We start from the raw sequence: 22,810 nt of genomic DNA on the forward strand, positions 1-22,810 counted from the left end.
TAAATTATAATTCCTTTTTGGCAGGAGAGTACTGTTTTGTCAGATGAGTATTTTACTTCTTATAAAGTTTTACAGATCTGGTTGCCAAATCTAGATATAAAAGTAACATATGTATATTAAGTGCTTTGGAACTGGAGAAGGAAGTTACGGTAATAGCCATTAGCAAAAAAAGGCCCTGCCTGTAGCTAGAACTTGCATGACCCAATGTAAATAGAAATCTTCTTGGAGCCAGCAGGCGTTAAACAAAGACCTCTTCTGTTGTAAACCAAATTTGGTGGAGCTGCATTGTTGCTCCAGCAGATCATTCAACCCTTGTAATGCAGGGCTGACTCCTACGTGGGTTTGTCACCTTTGAAATACAAAAAGTAGCTACCACAGTCCATTGGCTGCCCTGCATGCGTAAATTAAGCAGAGACCATGGAAAATCAACCAAGGTGACAAGTCTGTTCATATGCAAAATGCTCACACAGGTCCTATATATGTCCATTGAGACAATCCTTGCAGAGGCATTGGGACAACCCTGTGCATAGGATTTCATTTTACTTCATTTTTGCTGTGGAGCTACTAAGTTCCCATGGTTTTCCTTAAACTTACACTTAGAGACAAGATAAAAAGAAAACATGATTGTAGGATGACTTTCCTTTCAAAAAATGAATTTATTTCTTCCTCGCTATTTGCAGGAGATCTTACTTTGTGTTATAAAGCAGGTATATAAAAGTAGATGTGTTTCTGAAGGGTAGCATTAACTATACTATTAAACTTGCAGATTACCGGGTGAATGACAACATTGCTCCAACTATTCCGTACAACCAGTCATATGACCAGAATACAGGTGGATCCTACAACAGCTCGGACAGAGGCAGTAGTACATCTGGTGAGTATCTATAGTGTTTTCCAAACCTTAGGTTTTTTGGTGTTTGGATGCTCTAGCCGTAGTTGGCACTAGTTACTTGACTTACAGAAGGGGTGACGGGGAGGGACCCACTGACAGTAATACAGCACAGGGATGTTAAACAGCATAAAAACTGGCCCAATAGGTGCCTGTATTTCTGTTGCGTCCTCATGATTGCTTAGTGCCATCTAAATGTCAATTAAGTAATTGATTGTCCAAAATTGTGAAAGTCATGAAATCAAATAGAAGATGGATCTCCTAATGTTAATGCCCTACTGGTTAATATTGTGGCCTCCAGATGGACAACTCATAGAAATTCCTTTTCAGCTGTCGCAGAAGAGAGGATTTTAATTTATGTATTACCTTCCTGGTACTTCACTGACTTCTCTTCCATCTCTTGAGTCTACTCACCCAAGACAACCTTACTCATGAACAGGCTCAAGATACCAGAACATTTGAGTGATACCTAACAGAACCGCTTTAAGAAATTTTTCACTTTTTAAATTACACCCATGCATTTTATTGAGTAAAAAAGCATGCATGCATACATAAAATTTTTACAGATTTCAGTGGCTATATGTCAAAACTATTCTTGTACATCATTGAAATGTAGACAGTAGATAATTAAAGTTAAATTTTGTTTCTCATCGGCATCTCCTATGCAAAATATCTAAAAGTCCTTTCTAAAAATCTTGAAACAAGACAGCTTTTTGTGCTGGAGAATGCTGACTAGGGCACTGAAATTGCACTCTCTGCTTTGGAACCACAGAATATGGTTTAATTCAAAAGTTACTGCTTCTCATCATGGTATAAGCTATTCACTTTCAGCTTTGATTTCTGGTAGAGGTGTGTGAAAAGTTCAGAGCTGAACCAGAAACTACACATAGGCTTGGTTTGGGGCTTTACTGTAAGTCTGATACTTAGCCTATATTTATTTACATCAAGCCAATTATAGGGTGAGTTATGGTCACAGTCACCGGTGCCCTGGACTTTACATCTGCTAATCAAGACGAGGACTTTTCTTTTCGCCTTTTGTTCTGCTGTTGCCTTTGATAGTCCAGTTGCCTTAATCCTAACCTGCGCTCCATCTTTACCGATTGTGACTGAGGCACAGCAGAGGCATAAACATGTCGATGAGCCTCCTGTGCCTTTGGGTAACCTGAATTCTCAGTGGCTGGGGTGAAATAAGCACGGTTCCCGATTCTCCCAGCTGCTCAGGGGTGTCCTTCTAGGAGCCAGCCTTTTGCCCGTTCCTAGGTCTACAGCATCAGGATGTGGTGCTGAGCCTGTGCTCAATGACGTTAAGACCTGAAATTCAGCGTGAAACATCTCAGGGGTATGAACCCATGCAAATTAAAAATGAGAAGGTGGTATTCTCCATGCTGACACCTATTATGGTTACTCATAATGCTAACAATTTATAGTCCTATACCAAGGACTCCAGCAGGAATGAAGCAAGGTGACCAGAGTAATAAATTAATTGTGCTGAACCTCGTATATATCATGGTGCTTAGGGTAGAGAATGCAGATGATGGTCGCTTTGGGATAGTTAGGGTCTTGCTTGACATACTGAGATACCAGAAAAATAATTGTACATAGCTAAAACACATTTGTATCTGGCAGCTAACGTGGGACAATAATAAGCAGAGCTACTGTCTGTAAGAATGGAAAATCTGAGACAGCAGAAGTGAGAAAAACAAGCTTCCTAAATCTCACTGCAACATATTTAATCATGTGTGTAAGGCTTAACTGTGGTAATATAAAACCATGCCTCAGTTGAAATGTGAAGGATTCTAAAACATACTCAAAAATAGGGTGACTTTACCTGCAATTAAAGAGGTAACAATAACAAAGGAGGATAAAAACGTACACCAAGGAACAATGGTAGAGTCAGTTCTGATCATAGCCATGTCCAAAGTTAAAATTCAAGACCACCTGAATAATTGGTCTTACTCAAAGTTATTAGAACTGTTAAAGCTGCGTTGTTCTATTATGAGCTATAATTTCCCAGTTATAGTAGTTGAAAACATTTGTGCCATACTTCATCGATCTTCTTTCTTCTTTTTTCTGTTATTTTAGTTCTTCCAGCAATTATTTTTAACTGCACCTGCCATTTAGACTAAAACTAGTAATTTCATTGTGCCTAAAACGTTTCAGTGGACAAGTACAAATTACATATATTCAGTGACTTAATGCAACAGTGGAACTTTAATAGATCATATCTGTATCATATTGTATTTTAGGTTCCAGCAATTAAATAGTATAAAGGCACTTTAGAAAATATGTCTACAGCTCATTTGTTTCAGATGATAATCTATAATGTAATTAATAGAAGTAGGAAGCTCACTCTTAATGACATTGCTTGTAAAATTCATTTATGGTTTTATTGCATTCTGACTATTTGTTAACAATTCAAGTTTTGTATCCCATGTGCTTTTTTCCATGCTATGTAAAGTTTCTGGTTAAATTCCACTGCTTAAAATGTAGAGTAATTCTACAAAGAAGCTACAATTACAAATTGGTGTAAAAAGGAGGAATGCCAGTTTATTCCAACTCAGCAAAACAGTAAATTCCCAGAGAATTCAAGAGGATCTGGGAGGGACTATGGTTATTTTGTTTTTCAAAGCTAGTGGTGAGGAGATACTTAAAAGCATTACAAATATGTACTGCTTTTTATTCACAGGGAGTCAAGGGCACAAGAAGGGTGCTCGGACCCCGAAGGCTCCCAAGCAAGCTGGCATGAACTGGGCAGATCTTCTTCCACCCCCTCCAGCACATCCACCTCCCCATAGCAATAGTGAAGATTACAGTCTTTCAGTGGATGAAAGGTAAGAAAAATGAATACATCATCCATTTCTCATTTTAATCACTAGTTAATTGAACTGTAATTTGCCCTACAAGCTGGCAGTGAGACCTTCCTTCAGTACCATTCTGGTGCTCCTCATCTAGCTGTAGCATGGCTATTTAGAGATCACTTAATGATAGCGGTGTACAGCCACTCAGTACATCCTTACTAAGCTGTTTTCAAGAGCACATATAACAATGATTTTTTTCCGGGCTATTTGTACGTGTATCCGATATGCTCATTACACAGTAAAATTTAAGTCCTTATTTTCTTAAAAAATTAATTTTAGCTATGACCAAGAAATTCCTTGTCCTGTCCCACCTGCAAGGATGTATCTGCAGCAGGATGAGCTAGAGGAAGAGGAAGAAGATGAGCGAGGTCCTACTCCACCTGTCCGAGGAGCAGCTTCCTCACCAGCCGCTGTCTCCTATAGCCATCAGTCAACTGCCACTCTCACCCCCTCTCCCCAGGAAGAACTCCAGCCCATGTTACAGGACTGTCAGGAGGATCTGGGACACATACAACACCAACCTGACCGGAGGTGTGTCAATGCAAATGTAGCGAGAGAGATGTGACAAAAGTTATCCTGGCCCCACTGAAAATTCCTGTTGAATTCAGCGAGGCCAGGATTTTCCCCGTGATACTTATTCTGTTAATATTTAACTTCTAATCCAGGACGCTAGAACTATTTGTAACCTAAGAAATACATAATTATGTTGCTTTATTATTATACCGTGGAAAGAAGTGCAGTATATCACTTTACGGTTCATACAATGCTGACATAAGTTAAATTCACAGTCATCAGGATATTAAAGTGGTATCGTTAACACAGCTTACCATATAATTACAGTTCCATTGTTTCCAATAGATTTACTGCATTGTTACCATAAAATAGCATGCATTATTTCACAGTAACTGTGCAATTAACTTGTCACCAATATGTATGAATATATATAAATATATAATTTATATAACCTATAGATTTTCCTCCTCTCATAAATCCTAATACAGGAAATTATTGCTTGCAAAATATTCTTAACATTTCCACCTACCCTTATTTGAAGGAATGACCAACATTAATAAAGTTAGATATTTGTTACAGGGAAATTTTGTTTCTTCTCTGAGTTGCTTTTAGTACAAACTATTTTGCAAATATACTCTCACAGCTTCTCTTCCATAAAACAGTGAATTCTGAATGAGGCTTTTTATGTATGATGCTTACTTGTCTTGCTTTTTGTTAAGAAGGCACAGCTTTTCCATATTTATATTTATTATTTTTTTTCCTCCAGTGGTTTGCACATATTGTTTGTTACCACAAATATACAAACTTACCTGCAATATTCTAGTGATACTTTTTATTTTTAGTGGAATGCAGGCCTATTATGATGAAATGAATTTAATCTTGCCAAGCAGACTGTAGAACTTTGATTTTATTAATATATCTTACTGGACATTTATGGATGTATTTTCCAGAATGTTTTTTGAAAAGTTAGTTCATTTTTATGTTTCCCTTTTTTAAGTAAGCAGTAGTTATTAATCTGTTTTTTTAAAGGGCCTATATCTGCTTTTACTTTTGCTCCCCACTTCTACTTGGTTTGCCTTGTTTTGTTTTCTTTATTCTTTATGGTAACACTCTTTGTACCGTGTATCTTTTCCTCTATCTTCCCGAGTCTTTAAAATCACTGTTTTTATTAGTGGGTGGCTAATAATATTTTCCTGTCATTTCCATTGGCCCTGATATGTCGGGGCACAAAAGTGTTCATTTTAATCACTTAAGTTTTCTGGGTTATTTAGAGGTTAAACTAGCTGGACACTAATGGAAAAGGGAGATGCTTAGTGAGTGACTTTCCAGAACCTCACCTACCATGTTCTGGAGAGTGGGAGATGCGTACTGACATACGGAATGGAGCAGGCATTGGAGCAGATGTATGCAAACATGCACAACCAGCCAGCAACTGCCTGGAAAGTAGAAGGTTTGCTCAATACAAAGACTCATGGCTAGTCACCATAAATGTCATCAAAAGTAGTGGCTGAAGTATCTGGAAGGATGTTCCAATTTAAGCTCCTAGGGCATACAGCTTACTCATTGAGTGGACTGAAAAAATAGAATGTATGTTTATTTTGTTCTTCCTACAATGATTAAGTCTTAGACTTGTTAGTGACTAAATTTGTCTTTTTTATCTTACTTTTTCAAACATTGTTTCTTTTCTTTTTGCTACATCCATCTCATCAGTTGAAAAAGATTCACATAATTCTGTTTACTTGATTTGTAAGGCTTGGCTGACTACCTTTTCCATCTAACGGCATTGATATGACCCGTGGCGTTGCTGTTTAGGAGTTGGATGTACTGTGCTCAATAGCTGTAGCCATTCTGGGAGTTTCTGGTTTGAATATGGTGTGACAATACTTTCCAATTAAGAATACATTCTGAGTGGTGCCTCTCTGTATTGTTTTTAGGGGGGTTGTAAATGGCAGATTTATAGTGAAAACAATGCCTAAAATACTGTTTGTCATATTTTTTATTCACTTTACTTGTAGTTCTGCTGAATATTATCTCAATTTCTGATCAGAACCAGGCATCTAGAATATGATTCTGGTGGTGATGGTTTACTGTAATATGCCTCTGTCCGGTCAGCTTGCTAGAAGTATAGCAAACTGAAATAGAAATCTGTGCTCTGGAAGAGTGGACAAGCAGAGAAAAAACAAGATTTAGTGAGACAGCAGATGATGTCAATGTTAAAGTGAGAGCTGAGATAGGAGACGATGTCACTGTTAAAGCAAGAACCACTGCATCAGATAAAGTGAATGAAGTACTGTTAATTCTGTATGCCCATGAACCAGCTGCTCTCAACTAGACTATCCTTAAAGGTTGGCAGGCAAGCTGTATTTTCAAGAACCCTAACACATTTTGTAACCAGTTGCCTGTCTTCTAATACCAAAACCTAGAGAACAGGAAGACTGGCAAATATATTACAAGGACGCTTGTTACAAGAGCTTTAAATTAAGGCAGTAAAACTTTATTGGGCAAGTTCTCTAGTCAAAGGCAGGTAGAGATTCCCATGCAGCAATGGCTTCTGGGATTTGGGGGGAGAGGGGGCTTATTAAATGGTTATTGGGTATATATCCCTAACTGACCTTTTTTTCATTCCATTCAGTACTTAATACAGCAAGTGGAAAACAGTGGCTAGATGATGTAGTCCAGGGAGGTTCCAGCTTTCTCTTGCCACAAAGTATTAGGTTTTTCCTTGCTAAATTTTCCTTTCAAAATTAGTGAAATATTTCCATTTATTAAAATTTTAAAAATCACGACCCCCCAGAAGAAAGGATTTAATTTACGAGGGTCACTATTTGTCAGTGAGATAATAAGAGGGAAAAATTGACAAAGGAAAATAACTTTGGAAATTTTTGCAAAGCAGACTGCAGTAGAAATTCCTGGTAAGCAAAGCCAATGGTACAGCCATTGCTGCAGAAAGTATTTCTTCCTATCGGACAAATGGCAATTAAAGAGCGTGCCTGTGGCCCTGTGAAGAAAAACTGTTGACAAAGTTACTACCTGGGACTGCTGAGTGAAGTGTTAACTAAACTGAACATTGATCTAATGATATCTAATACTTTGCCTCTTCAAGCTGGAGACACCATTACTGATGATTTAAGCTCAAAATAAGTTAACCCATACATCTCTATGCATTTTTGTATCCTTGAGACCTGTAACTAACGTTACGGTAGAGAATTCTTTCTTTATGTTACCACCTAGACCAATTCAAAAAATAATGAAATAACAGTATCTCTTTTCACATCTTTCTGAATCACTGGGGTGGGTGGAGGGAAGATAATGTTTATGGAGCAACCTGTTTGGATAGAGGCATCTGTTGACATTGATAGTTTCAAGCTTCTAGAGTAATATACAGACACTTGTTTTGCTCATACTCTCAAGGTTGCACAAATAATGTTTTTAAATAGTCACATGAACTGTAACCACCTCTTCACCTAGCTGTACATGTGCTGTTTTAGGAAAAATACACAGCTTTATGCAAAATAAGCCAATTCTCATTAAAATCAGTGATAAAGGAACCGTATTAAAAAATCAGATTTCTTTGTGGTAGATTTCAAACCACATAGCCGTCAGTCAGTTCTGATTTACAGCAAAAATAAAAACTAAAAAAACCAACCAACCGTGAACGTTTCAGATATAAATTCTGTTGATTTAAAAAGACAGGTCAAGCTTGTTGGGAAATAAAAGAAGTATTTTCATCAATCTGCTATTTCCTCTGACTATGTTATGTGACTTCAATTCTTCTTACCCTTGTATTTTTATGCAGACGTCAACCTGTGAGTCCTCCACCCCCTCCAAGGCCTATCTCCCCACCACATACCTATGGATATATCTCAGGGCCCTTGGTCTCTGATATGGATACTGACGCACCAGAAGAGGAAGAGGATGAGGCAGATATAGAGGTTGCCAAGATGCAGAACAGAAGGCTCCTTTTGCGTGGCCTTGAGCAGACACCTGCCTCCAGCGTTGGGGATTTGGAGAGCTCTGTAACAGGATCCATGATCAATGGCTGGGGTTCAGCCTCCGAAGAAGATAACATCTCAAGCGGGCGGTCTAGCGTCAGCTCTTCAGATGGATCGTTTTTCACCGATGCAGATTTTGCACAGGCTGTTGCAGCAGCTGCGGAATACGCTGGCCTGAAAGTAGCCAGACGTCAAATGCAGGATGCAGCAGGAGGTGAGTTTGCCCTCTATTTGATGGGAGAAGAAAAAAAATGGCCATTGTGAAATGTATTTATCCACAACTGCTTCCTGGATGTTACAACATTAGAACATGTTACAACATGTTCTTACAACATTTAGAAATTCGGGCGGGGGATGGCGGGGGGTCAATTTGCACAGTGGAAGAGTCAGAAAAGGAGTTTTGGTGAAACAGTTCAAAGAAATTGCTGCTCAACATTGTTTTTCATAAGTAGTTCCTAATTTTTTTGTCTCATTGATTATTGTCAAACCTCAACCCTGCTGGTGGATTTCCACCCAGAACTGAATGGGGGGGGGGTGGGGTGGCAAAGATTACAGAACTGTATCCTTTTCCTAGTGTAAGGCTCCCAGTGTTTTCAGTCACTCTTCGTGAGAGATTTAATCCCTCTGTATTGAAATGTCCAAATAAATAGTAAACCTTTGGAGTCATATTTCCCCTGCATTTGAAAAAAAATTGTAATATATTTGGTTTCCATTTTATATTTTGTTGTTATGTTTTGGAGAATGCTCTTCAAGCTCTTACTGCTGTATTATTGAGATGAGCTGGGTTTGTGTTGGTTTAATAATTTGACAGCTGTTATTAGTTGCAGTTTAGATTATAGATTATGAATATGCAGCAAGGCCTTATGCATATGTTTCTTCTTTTTTTTTCCTCCTGAATCACCACTGGACAGATGAAATACAAAATTTGAAATATTTAGTGTTTTACAACGTGCTGGTTACTGGTAACACTGGGTATATACAGGTAATCAGTACCCTGATCAGTAACTAGGCCCAGTGGATATTGTTATAGTTCAGCTAAGAAATAAGAATACTGCAGGGTGGGATGCAGGTTTCAAGCAGATCCATGAATGTTTTGCCAATCAATCCTATGAAACTGCCAAACCTGGAGGAGAGGTACACTGTCACAACTGTGTCCACCCTGACTCCACAGATTTGCAACCTTCCTCCCATTTCTGATATCCTCTCCCAGTTAACAGTCCTTTGTTTCATTTCAACACAGCTGTTCATCATGAAGAGTGAGAGGGGAGGTAATTTAGTAATTCTGGATGAAATCCTGGCCGATTGAAGTAGGTGGCAAAACTCCCATTCATACCCACGGGGCCAGGATTTTATCCATTTTATACATATACATTCATATAAATGTGTCTGTAAATTTATATATTTAGAAGAGGTCCTTTTACATCCCTTTCCTATTACAGGTAAATAATTTTACAACAGTCAAGTTCATGTTATGCAGTGATTTTTGTGTATTTATATTACCCGTACCTGACTACACATCCTAAAAATGTGACACTTCTTATCTGCAAATAAGCTGTGATAAAATGCCAGTCATACATCCCCGATGCATTTCTGGTAATTCACTCAAAGCGGTGGAGGGGACATCTGTACCTGAGACCTGCTAGTGACTTGCTCTGCTTATGGCACGGGTGACCTCGTGCTGCCGGAGCTCAGGGAGGTGAAACCCCTTTTGAAAGTGAAATAACCCCTTTTAAAAGTGAAATGTGTTGTTGTTTCTGGAAGGCGAGAAGCCTGCCTGTGCTTGACTGCCGATGGTGTTCAGCTTCCTGGGGCAGGAGCTACCAGCTAGCAACCAGTTGGATAATTTCTGTGAAACTAAGCCAACCTGCCTACTGATAGGGTAGCAAATGCTTCAATTTAGTTACGGCTCACTCTAAAACTGATTACAGGAAGGATGAGAGTTTTATTATTGTTCCAACAGTCTATTTTCAGGTTTTGTATAGCTAGGTCATTCTGATGTGAAAGAAGAGAAAGTATGAAACGTCTTATTTTAGATAAGGAAAATAATAGCTATTGTTCTGTAACAATTTCCAGGCCGTAGACATTTTCATGCATCACACTGTCCTAGACCCACCAGCCCCATGTCTACCGACAGCAACATGAGTGCTGTTGTAATACAGAAGGTCCGACCTGCCAAAAAGCAAAAACACCAGCCAGGACATCTGCGCAGAGAAGTCTACACAGATGGTGAGTCCACTGAAACGGGTGAAAACGTCAGTGAACCTTTCTAAATATGCATTCAGTGCGTGTGTGTGAAATTTTTCCACAGAGATAACATTATGTTTCAGAATTCAGTGATTTGTGTTTCCTGTTGCTAAACACACGGAACAGATTAATCGTTTTAAATGCCAGAGTTCCTTAATGCTGTACATTGATGCTTCCACTCCAGAGCCTTGCACCTGTTTTCTGTAGTGTCCTAATCGGCTAATTACTGTCATTATTTAAGAGCCCAGATAGCATAAATAGTACAGTCATTGAGAATAATGTGTGGTTAGGATTAAAATCTTCATTCACATGACTGACTATTAAAACCTCCAGAATGTATCTTTTCCTGAAAAAAACAATTTACCATTCAAAGAGTGGGCAACACAAATCAATGAATTTTAATCCTGACCACAGCATTGTGGCAAGCGGTTACTTTGTGAGTAAAAGCAAAATCTAATCATCTTCTTTCGTGCCTTCACACACAATATAAACTCTTGCTGAAAAGGTAGTGCTTGTATTCTCTTGGGAGTGTAGGAGGATAATGCAAACGTTGTGATGTTGTCTAGAGAGAGCCTTTAATGAAAATGCCTCAGGTGGTGCAGCTTTTATTAAAGCACTACCTTCCAGTTTTATAAAACAACCCACGGGCTCTGTTGGAAATTCATGTAAGATAAATTCTCCAAGACTTAACCCATCTTGTCAAGTTTGCTAAATTTGCTAACGGGGGGGAGGGGAAAATGAGGCATCGTTCCCCACCTCCCGGGTTCTCTGCAACAACAATCTGATTAGGACTTTCATTACCAGTCTGAAATTTTTCAAAGAGGGGCATCGTTTTCCATTATCATATCAAAGCCTAATATTATAGATCCTTATCCAGGGTTACGAGAAGGGAGTTTTGAGCCACTTCTCCCTATGATTCCTGCCACTTGACGAAAAAATTTAATACAAAGCTCACAGCACGGTGAGCAGAAGTAATTTAGCAATGCGTGGTTGTCCATGCTATTATCTGTACTTTATTCTGAGTATTTTTTCTCACTAGCATCTATCTTATACTAGGCTGCATTAAATACTGGCATGACACAGTGCACCTGGGCCTCTTGGCTTATGCCCAGGCCCCTTCTGTCAGTGAAACTGAGCTGTTGGAATATTATCTGATTTCAAGAGGTTATTACAGTGGTTTTGTGTATGTTTGCTTCTGTAAAAGGACGACACAAGGTGTAAATCCCAAAACTGTACCAGAAATGTTACGTTTATGAGACCCTTGTAATGGCATTTTGCAAGATTTTATGGACATTTTATCAGCTTTTGTTCTCTCGAAGAGAATGCTCTTAACTGAATGATTGGCTGAGCATCAAACCTCAATACAAACACAGCAGCTAGGACATCAGAAATAAAATCTGAACAGGAGTTTTATGTGGCCATTTTCTTCTAACAGAGGAATAAATAAGAGGTGGGCCTGTATTTGATGACAGGTTTTTGTGAAAGTAGTTATACAAAGTTAAATCATAGAGCATTGTGGTTAGATATTGCAATAGATTTGACGATCATGATCAATATTTGTTTTGTGTTATATAGCATCTGCTTACTTCAGCATATTTTCTAATCAGGTAAGAATTTCCGCTAACCTGTTCAGTGTGCAGTAGAGTGTGGTCATTCAGGGAACAGCAAATTATGGCTTTAATTTCTGCAGAACTAATAAAACCCAGTTCAAAGGTTGAAGGGCTTGTTTGGTTTTGAGTTTTTATTATTATTATTTATTTATTTTCCCCCTCAATCCATTTACATAAGCATATTTGGAACCTTACTGAGGAGTCTAACCGTTCATTTTAATAGCGACATCTAGTACATTGTCCCTTTAGAATTATCTATAGAATAGCATCTACTAATTGTTTTCCTTAGGTGGAGAAAAGTGATATGGAGACATGAATGAAACATTTAAGCACAATTGACCTTTCCCAGATACACTTAGTTTTTTCTATTGCCTTGATATCACACTCTTACTTATCTTTTTTATAAAGGACTGCCTGATACAAAGATTTTTTTTTTTCCTCATAGCAGGTGAACATACGTGTGGTTTTAGTAGAGCAAAGCAGATATTCTGAATTTAAGCATTTATTGGTGGCTAGAAGCATTGAATAGATACTAAAAAGAGAAAAATGCATTGCTTTGTTACTTTCTCAGCTTTTAAAATGGAATTTACTTTCACATCTAAAGAATTTTCTACTGTTCCCAAATTATCTGAATTAGTATTTGCTAGCAGCTTCATGAAATACCAGTGTCATGAAGAGTTTACATGATTGGTTGATAGAAAGGATATATAAATAAATTTCATCTTTGCATGAATGGTTGCATGAAAATGCCAAGAGTATTATCAGCAGCAATATATGTAAGTCTTAAAAAATTCTGTATTTTTTTTTTCTTTATACGGCAAGATTTGTGCAAGAGATTGGTATTTCTGAAAGTGTATTTGTTACTAATGTAGCAGTAAAAGGTCTACTACTACCCTTTTTTAAATAAAGGAGAGTGCTCTCTGATCTACTCTGCATTGTATAAGTAGTAAAAATTTTGTATTTTCTGCTAGCATTAGTTCAAATCAGTTTCTAATTTATGTGGAATGGGATTTCAGCTCAGTTGTTTTGTTCCTTGACAGTTGTCCAGGCGGTGAAATGTTTTCCATATTTGTTGCTAAAAACCTTTGCTCAGTAGGTGGTAAAGATTAAAATGTATGAATTTTTAATTGCTCTTCATCTAGCCTTTTAGAGAGTTAACTACTAAGAGTGCACTACAAGAACCACACTATCCTCCTTCTCAACCTTGCCTGACCTACTTACATATTTAATTTAAGAAACCAAATTTTAAAAGAATATTTTTGTCTTTTCTAAATTTATATACGTGAAAGTCTCTTCTGAACTGTCTTGAATTGATTTATTAGTATTTTCAAGCCCTCGGAATTGTAAGCATTTAGATAAAAAGGATAAAATACTTTGTCATTGCTTCGATTCACTAGGTCTTTCAATAGAAATTACGCCATTGACAGTTCACATGAGATTTTAAATCCTGATTCTTTTTTAAATCTCTGAGTGACAAAGGAAAAAACACTAACATTTTCACAACTAACTGGTTGAGACTGTAACTGAGTTATTTAGCTGTGTTATCAATGACATGATGTTAGGGCAGCTGAATTTCTCACAAAAGACAATTGAATATCTGCCAAATATTTCCTTGAATTTTCACTTTGAAATATTAAGCCATTATGCATGCCAGCATCATTTGCACTTTTGTCTCCCTCTACCTGTGCAGTACAAAAAAATCTATTCTGCACAAATTTCGGCAAGGTAAAAAATAAGTAGGAATGCATTTCTTACCTCTGCTAAAAACCAGCTTGTTATTGAATGATAATAATTTTCAGACACCTGCTGTCTCTGCAGTCCTTACTTCTGATTCCATTGTGAGATATTTTGTAAATGTTGATTTTGTTACTGAAGGAATTTTTGTGGAGTGAAAATTGTTTTGATAAAAGCATTATGTAAATGTACATACAGGCAAAAAAAACCCTACAACCCAAACAACCCACTGCTTTTATACTTCATATTGGGTTTTGCTGTATCTATTTATTCATCCGATTATTATGTACAGTTTGGGCCATGTTTCTTGAAAGATAAAGCATGAAAATAACTTCAGTACATGAATAATAGTAGCTGAGGTTATTATGTATCTAGGAATCTTAAATGATCTTAAAGCTTTACTAAGTCAGGAACAATCCTGAGTTTTGCGTGTCTGCATAAATAGGCAATAGAAAAACTCTGTATCTTCTCCAGTATTGCATCAAATCTATAACTGCTGTTTTCTTCAGGGTATGACTGTAGAAATCTACAGCCCGATAGAGCTTGAAAGAGAGAGTTGCCTAATAAGGCCTACTTCCCCCATTTGTCTCTACTTACAGTTCATCTTTTTGTGCTTATTTGTGGTTTCTCCACTTCAGTGCCAAACTGACTTAGTAGATTATTTTTCCCCGCTGGTGTTTTGCTTATCCCATGATTCCTGTATAAGTTCTCATTTAGAAAATTATCACCGCTCCATTCAAAAGACACGTATGGAAGGTTTCCTCTATAGACCGTGCTATGAAATGGCATCCATTAATTGTTTTAGTTACGTGGGAAGTAGTACAACAGTAATACATAGGCATGAATGAAACATGTGAGCACAGCTGACCTTTAACAAATACTTCTGAGTTCTTTATATTGGTTTGGTGTTGCTTTGTGGTTTATTTTTTATTCCTTACAATGGAAGCTTCCATTTTCCTTTTAATAAGAAGTGTGCCAGTTTGTACTCGAGGAGGCAGATTGAATCTGGATTTTCTCTGTGATCTGAGCTGTTAAAATAAATACCACAGGGGTGTAATAGTGTTGACCTCTGAAAAGGTTTTTTTTTTCCTCTGTAAAGGATTCTTCTCAGCGAGGAGTACCGTGTTATAATGAAGATTTTTATAGTTTCCCTGCAGGTTGCAAAAATGTTCTTGAAAGAGAATATCACTTTTCTATAGTTACTACTGTGCCATAGAGCTACTGCTATTATATGAAACTTTTTATATCAATGCATCTTTCCTTTCCATAGTCAAGACTTAACACCACTTTGTTCATTGTCCTGTGTAGCTGGATAGGATTCTTGAATAAAGTAGTTTGTTCCAAGTTGTATTTTATGGGCTACAGGAAAGACGCTGTTCCTTCCCTTTGGCATTCAGCCAGTGCATTGCTGTGCCACAACTGTTGGAGACTGGCTCCAAGGGTGACTGAAAGGCTTGGTATTAAGTACCTAGACTCCCTTTACACATCAGCAGGCTCAACAGAAGGGCTATTTGGTGCTCTGATAACTTTAATAGAGACAGTGAGTGGGGAATGTGAGACACAAGATATTGCATGAAGAACAGTGGTTCCAGAAGTCGACACTTCTGAGTTTGAGTATCTTCATCCACTTGTGAATGGATGTGTCCTTTTCTGAGAGAAGACATGTGAGAAGGATGTTTTCCAGAGAAAGGAAAATATTGTTTGAATCTCCTCAGGTTAATGAAGAGTTTATCTTATTTTTTAAATCTTGACCAAGTTCTAGAATCGCCAAAAGTATTCTGCAAAAGGTGGGAACCATCACCATCTCCAGCATGGCTTTTGAAGAACAGTTATTGTGCTTGATAAGCTTTGGGCTGGGTCTGACATGGTCTGACACACTGGGCTTTCAAGGAACGTATCGCATGCTATTCCGAGGTGTTCACACGATTTTTCACCTAGTTGTTGAATTGTAAGAGGTTATATACTACTTCAGACCAAGATTTTTTTGGAGCAGGTATTGACACTTAAGCTCACATGGCTATGGAGCCCTGTGATCCAAACGTCCACACTTGTAGGCCCATACTGAATTTGAGCATCTACAGGGCTGGGCAGCACAGTGAAAGTGGTTTGGTTCGCTCTTTGGTGGCTAGAGCTCACAGGGCATTTTTAGATGCATAGAGGAGGTAGTCTGAATGCTGCTCTGATGTGTGGAGTTACAGAGTTTCATCACTAAGGTTGTGCATTGGACAGAGGTTACCACTGTAAACCATGTTTAAAGCATTATGGATAGCAAAGGAATGCAACGTAACTGATTCTGTGCTTTCTTACCAAAATCTGATGTATTTCGTATCTTATTGAATCAGAAGGTGCCTCTCCGTTTTACAGTTTTAATTCCCTCAGTTAAACGAGTCCAGTCCGTTGCCCACAGATCTGTCTTTGTTCTTACTTTATAGTCTAATAATTCCCACTCCATAAATAAAATTAGTTTGATTCAGCCACTTATATATCCAGGCTTCCAGCTAATTTACATTATGCCTTCTCAAGTTTTGGAAATGACAGTGCTTTTTCTTAAAAGACATCTGCAAATGGTGAGTGTTAAGTAGATGCTTAAATTAAGTGTCAGTATTCAATTGTTTACCTTTAGCTACTCTCTAACACTGATGTTCCCCAAACTGCCGGAGTTTGAAAAACAAACTGCCCTACACAATTTGCAAGGAATATAAGGCCAGTTGTCCAACTTGCTCTTAGCTAAGAGGAACAGAAGGAAAGAAGTTTGTGTTTCTTGTTAAATGAATTTGGTCCCTTATTCAAGCCATAAATTAGAACAAGGAGAAGTTTTCTTTGTTGCTTGGTTGTTCTTTTGTGGGTTTTTTTTCTCCTTTTTTTTTTTTTTTTTTTTTTTTAACCAAGATAGCGGAGTTAATGCAGCAAGAATGACGTTACAGATCTCATTTACCTGAAGTATGTCCAACCTTAGGAAATGAACTTTATGACATCTTTCTTCCTCATCATCCCAGTCTAGACAACTGATAAAATTTCCAGTCTTATTTAAAACAGGTCAAGGGCAATTCCAAGTTGTCACCAGTTTAATGTGGAGGGTGGTGCCCGGTAAGCCTGCATAAAGCACTGAATTCTGCATTGCTACACCTTTCCACAGGGCTAGATCAAGTCATTAGTGCTTTGTGTCACTGGAAAACCTCTCGAAAGTATCTGGCATCTGCCATATCTGAATTTATACGTATATGTTAGATGCCTATTTTTTTCTTATTCAGGAGCACTACCTTTTTTCTTGGCCCAATTTAGTTAATTTTCATTTGCAATGTTCTCTTGAATAGACTGTGAATGAGCTGTATATATAGAGGTGGTGGTTGAAAAACACAGCTGCTCCAAGATTTTTGTGGAAGTAGAAGGAATGAATGCACACTATTATAAAATGCTGAAGTTACATTTTTTAATAGTGCTGTTATTTATTTTTTTTTAGCAATCTCACTTGAGAATATTAACCTCAGAAACATCTTTCACATCTCACTTTTTTTAACCTGTTGTTCTTTTAGATGCATGTGGTTTGTTCCTACAGCTTTGTTGTGAACCGCTTTTATATTGTCCCTTCCTTGTTTGACTTTTACATTTTTTTTCCTTCACATTTTATAGGCCACAGAGCACTATTGTATCCTGATGAACAGTTTCCACATTCTAGTTTTAAGTCTTAATGCAGGAATAGAAAAAATTAACTAAGTAAAACGTATGTGTGCCTTATAAATACTACTTAAAAATATACAGAATTTTAGAACCCCTTAAGCTGTGCTGACTTAAGGAGACAAATTCAAAAGTCTTGTGTGTCTTTTTTTCTTTTTTTGTTCTTCCTGAGAGCTTGTTACTTCGTTGACTGAGTGTGGATTTTTTCGTATCTCATGAGATACCCACAGACATCAGGGATATGTATGTTAGATTAACCTACTATTTTGAAAGAAGAATGTAATAATGAATATAGTTTATCCTTACATAGATCAGCAGTGCATTTGATATACATTCGTACACCCCAGCCAACTTGTTTTAACGCTCAGCACCCTGAAGACCTTTAGTAACTATAGCACAAGCTGCTGTGCTGTTGAATGGACTTAGCAAAAATGATAAATACCGGCAAAGATATGTTAATATCTTTAACTCTATGTTGATATCCATAACAGATATATTAATACCCAAGTGCCTAAAGTTTATTACAGCTTTTTGTAATGATTTTTAAGAAAATACTGTGATTTGAAAAGGCAGTGAGAGGTCTTTACTTTGCATTTTTAAATCTCAAGCTTTGGAAAAATACCCGTCAGCAGTTGTAACAGTAACATAATACTTTTTGGGGTGGAGAGAGAAGGGCAGAGGGAGGGCTGAAAGTAAATAGGGCATCTGTTTCTTCAGTGGAAGTTAAATATTATTTCTTAATTTCAATGACATCATACGCTAATGAAATTATTAATCTTTTTCAACTTTGTAGACTTGCCACCCCCTCCTGTGCCACCTCCAGCTATAAAATCACCAACCGCCCAGTCCAAATCACAGCTGGAGGTGCGGCCGGTCATGTTGCCAAAACTTGCTTCTATAGAAGCGAGGACAGACAGATCTGCGGAAAGGAAAGGAGCGAGCTACAAGGGGAGGGACGGGGTGGATGGGCGACAGCATTCAGACGTGCGGACAAATTCGGGAGAGCGGAGAGAATCACAGGAACAGCAAAACGATGGGAAACTGCGAGGAAATAAAGCACCAAAACGAGAAGGCACACCAGCAAAAACTCATCTTCTTCAAGGTTATTTTGCATGCTCTGGTTTTAATGAAGTATTGTGTGTTGATCACAGGAAAAAAGGCAGCTCTTTCCAGGTCTCTCACACCAACGGTGTGAGCGAAGTTAGGTCTGCTGAATTGTCACCATTAATTGAAATTAGAGGTGCTAATACAGGTCACGTTGCAGGTTCTCCTTAGGGTGAAATGGAAACAAAAGCTTAGGAAAAACATAGATTTTTCTATCTTGCTTTCCTTATGCACTCATCAAGTATTAAAGCTAACGCTGAGGGAGCCCAAACAGAAATATTCCTCGAGAGCTGTAAGGATCAGTGTCCTTGCCCCTACCACACTTTTATAGTCTAGTTATGTCTAATCTATCTAATTATAATCTAATTACAAGGGAACTGAGTGAAGTCAGATAGTAGATCTGTAAGTCAGATATTTAACTTTTCTACCAAAGAATTGGCACTTGGCCCATTTTTGTCTATTTGTAAACCTGGTCCTGTTTAAAAAATAAGAAAGCCATAGTAGTAATGCATTAGTTACAAATACTAACTGACACGGCATTAGATGAATCAGACCTGATCAACGTAATCTCTTGTTTATGGAAGTTGGTAAGATTAGTAATTAATGGAATTTGCCAAGTGTTCACTAAGGCTTTCAACACAGATTCGTACAAATGCCTGGTCCTTTCTTCCTACCCATATCCAGGGTCAGTATCAGGGGTGATTGGGCAGTAAGTTGGTTAAATGGGCACATTAGTAAGAGGCTGGTACTGAGTACAGTGGATTACTATAGAGAAAAGTTATTAGAAATTTACCTTAAGGGGATGGTGCTGAAATTTTAAAACATGCCCGCTAATTTTGTTTCAAACTCAATTTGAGAAATAGAGGGTCTAATACTTAGATGCAGTGAGCTCCTTGCGAGTATCATGCATGTATTTTCATTTCCTCCTACTCAGTCATATGGAAAATACACTGCAAGGGTTACTTTTTTTTCCTTCATTTTCCTGTAGAACATAGAGCAGTGATCATAAATTGAAATGAAGTGGACAGTAATCATGAATTAGTTTTTCTGTGGTGAATGTTACCCCGTGAATACTATACATTTCCTCAAGAAAGCTTCTATAATGCTATTATGGAAACAGTGTATTTCATATTCCTGTCAGGCATCACTTTAAACCTACTGAGGGTCACAAAAAGTAAAATAAATCAACCGCATGCAGAAATTTTAGGATCACAGTATCTCTGGGCTTGTAAACATAACAATGTATATATTTAATTATACAGAGGACATCCTACCATATTCTAGACCGACGTTTCCAACATCAAATAATCCTAGAGATCCCAGCTCCTCCAGCTCTATGTCATCAAGAGGATCAGGAGGTAGACAGAGGGCAGATCAAGCAAATATAGCCCGAAGGAATGTTGCAGAAATGCAAGTACTGGGAGCATATGAACAAGGAGAAGAGGAAGAAGAAGAGATGGAGGTAACTGCAGTTGTATTACTGAAGATGACTTGAATAAGGCTATTTTCTGTGCTTAGACAGATGTCAAGAAAAAAGACTTTTGAACCAGAAATATTTCTCTTCAGAAAAATTAGTACATTTATCTATTAATGTTACGCACAATCCAAGAAAAGAAACTTTAAGCTTAAATGTGTCAAAAACATAAAAAACAAGTAATACGTAGCATAGTATAACTGTCACCACACTAAAACCTAGGGAACAGAACTTGCAGAAATACAGTATTTAAATGTGCACTTTACATTATCCAGATTCTTTCAAAAGTGAAAATAAAGCATTAGAGCATCTAAGAACACCTTGACATTGACTTTCGCATTTTTTGAAAGTTTTATCATTCTAGATTTTATTAGCTATTAAGGCATGAACTTTTTTCTTCTTTTTTTTCTGCCTAATGATATTAATTCATTTCAAATCCTGATTGTAGAAAGGGTGTCCAACATGGAGTCATGTTGCTGCACGTAATTAAAAGTAGTAATTATTATTTAAAGGTAACAAACCTCTAAGAAGTATGTGAAACAAACTTTAATAAAATCTAACGTAGTCACTTATGTCTTTTTTTTTTTTAATACAGGAAACAGAAAGCTGAAGACAACGACATGTACTGTAACAGGCTTTTAAAATCTAATCAGAAAAAAAAAATCACTTAAGATGCCTCAAGTCTGATGATGTTTGACGCCAGAAATAATGTTCAGTGCAATCAGAGTGTACAATTTTTCATTTTTCTTCATGCCATCAGAATGCGATTTTTTATTTTACTCTTTCTTTGTAAACCCTCCTTATTAGGAACGGCCCTTGCCTATTCCGTAATGCTAAGTGCATCACCTTCGCTGCCCAAGAAGGCAGGTAAGCTGCTCTTCGTGGTACTTGGGCCAGCTGCTGCTTCAGGATTAGAAGAAAAGGGGATTCCAGAGCCTGGGATCCCGAGGTTTCTCCCCAGCGAGGCGGTGCTTAGTACACTGCCCGTACACCAGTGAGCCAATTGGTAACGTTGCAAGTAATACAGCATTGATTAAAAAGATCCCCAAAGTGAACATCACGCAGAACATTCTTTTATTCTAGGGGTTTCACTGTAGTCTGCAGTTAGTGCAAATGGTTTCTTACAATTTCAATACAGACTGTGTCTTGTTTTCTGCCAGTCTCTTGCTAACCTTTTGCAGATGATACAGTTTTACAAATGCAAGTAAAATTAATTTGGGATGAGGTGGCTCTTATTGTAAATATGTACTCATTTTAAATCCCCTGTGGTACTTTGATTTGTCTTTGCATTTTCATCATTAAGTACATTCTTATTAAAAATGTCCTTTGGGATAGGCAGGAGGTAAGCCAATGAAATTGCTTTATGCCTACTCATGGCACGAGCAACTTTATCTGAAACTTTTTCTGATTTTCAGCTTCAACAATGCTTATGAAAATAAGCAGGAAAATCAATGGACATTTTTAATAATCATTGGGTAATATCATTAACTGTTACTGGCCCAAATCTCAGACCTCTACTTGTGTCAATTCACCTTAAAGAAGAAGTGCCACTTAAAGAAGTTTTGTTTGATCTTGGCGATTAATTTTTTTGTAATGCACTGCTTATCCTTTTTTTTTTTTTTTTGGTTTTAAAAGCACAATCACTAAACTTTGTTTGTAAACCATTGTAACTATTAACCTTTTTTTTGTCTTATTGAAAATGTTAAGCATTTGTTTGGGATATTTTTCATCTTTTTGTTAATGCTCTATGTTTGTATTTGGAATATTTGAATGATGACAGACGGTAAAGTAACAAATGTAAATGTGGGCCGTAATCAAAACACTTCTCACTTTTCCTGGACTTACAGAAAATTATCAATTTTGCTGTGGCCTCTCTTAACATTGGATTATCATTAAAGCTGAAATAGAGGCATTAGTTGCATTGAATTTGCCAAATGATGTCCTCTGTCTGTAGATTTTATGATCTTTTTTGTAATTATAAAATTTCTTTGTCATTGGTGCTAATGGAAAAATGTGTGTTTGTTTATTAACAGCTATCAGGACTAGCCCCAATGGAAAAAAAAAAAAGAAGAAAAAAAAAAGTGTTTTGGTGTTTACCGAGGACTGAAATTTTTCATTTAGCTAATTTTTAAAGAAAGGTTCCATAGAAAGGGTGTGCAGTACTAAAGGAACAATCCATGTGATTAATGTTTTCATTATGTTCATGTAAGAAACCTCATATTTTAGCCATAATTTTGCATACTGAGGATCCAATAATCAGAAAAGTAATTTTTGTCACATTATTTATTAAAAATGTTCTCAAATACATTATCTTTCTTGCGTAGTTTCTTGTGTTCCCTGAAACGTAATTTTAGGGCCAACTCTGATCTTATTTCTATTGATAGGAGTCAGAATCTGTTCCACTGAAACCATGCAGTTACAGTAGCATGAACAAAGAGGGAGAGCTGGATGCTCTCCCTAAGATTTTACATAATTACAATTGATTGCCTTAAAGATCTGATTTCTGGGTGCTTCATGAACTGTGATAACGAAAACGTCTCTTAGCCTGCCAATTTCCAGAGAGAGACGATGAAGAAAATCTGTACCAACAAAAGCATTCACCTCAGGGGTGAGATACATTTGTTACAAAGGAAATAAGATCCAAATATGTGGAGGGAATGAATATTATGAGTCGTATGTTTGTTGGGGCCTGCACAAATACAAGTTGTCTTACGTGC

General features: G+C 37.4%; 1 protein-coding gene across 6 annotated transcripts in view; it reads left to right on the forward strand.

Annotated features, from left to right (window-relative positions):
* ROBO1 (roundabout guidance receptor 1) overlaps positions 1-22,400 on the forward strand; it is a 777,783-nt gene extending 755,383 nt beyond the window's left edge. For 5 of the 6 annotated variants that reach the window (XM_076351850.1, XM_076351840.1, XM_076351883.1 and 2 more), the window contains 8 exons: positions 767-874; positions 3,576-3,720; positions 4,027-4,278; positions 8,057-8,466; positions 10,326-10,478; positions 18,309-18,617; positions 19,882-20,081; positions 20,689-22,400. In XM_076351850.1, the coding sequence (XP_076207965.1) occupies positions 767-874; positions 3,576-3,720; positions 4,027-4,278; positions 8,057-8,466; positions 10,326-10,478; positions 18,309-18,617; positions 19,882-20,081; positions 20,689-20,703 (1,592 nt within the window). In that variant the 3' untranslated portion in view covers positions 20,704-22,400. The remainder of the gene's footprint in view (positions 1-766; positions 875-3,575; positions 3,721-4,026; positions 4,279-8,056; positions 8,467-10,325; positions 10,479-18,308; positions 18,618-19,881; positions 20,082-20,688) is intronic. The other variant, XM_076351865.1, reaches the window with a different exon arrangement.
* Positions 22,401-22,810: the final 410 nt, after the last annotated feature.

The sequence above is a fragment of the Aptenodytes patagonicus genome, chromosome 1 (genome assembly GCF_965638725.1).
Source record: "Aptenodytes patagonicus chromosome 1, bAptPat1.pri.cur, whole genome shotgun sequence".
NCBI classification, from domain to species: domain Eukaryota; kingdom Metazoa; phylum Chordata; class Aves; order Sphenisciformes; family Spheniscidae; genus Aptenodytes; species Aptenodytes patagonicus.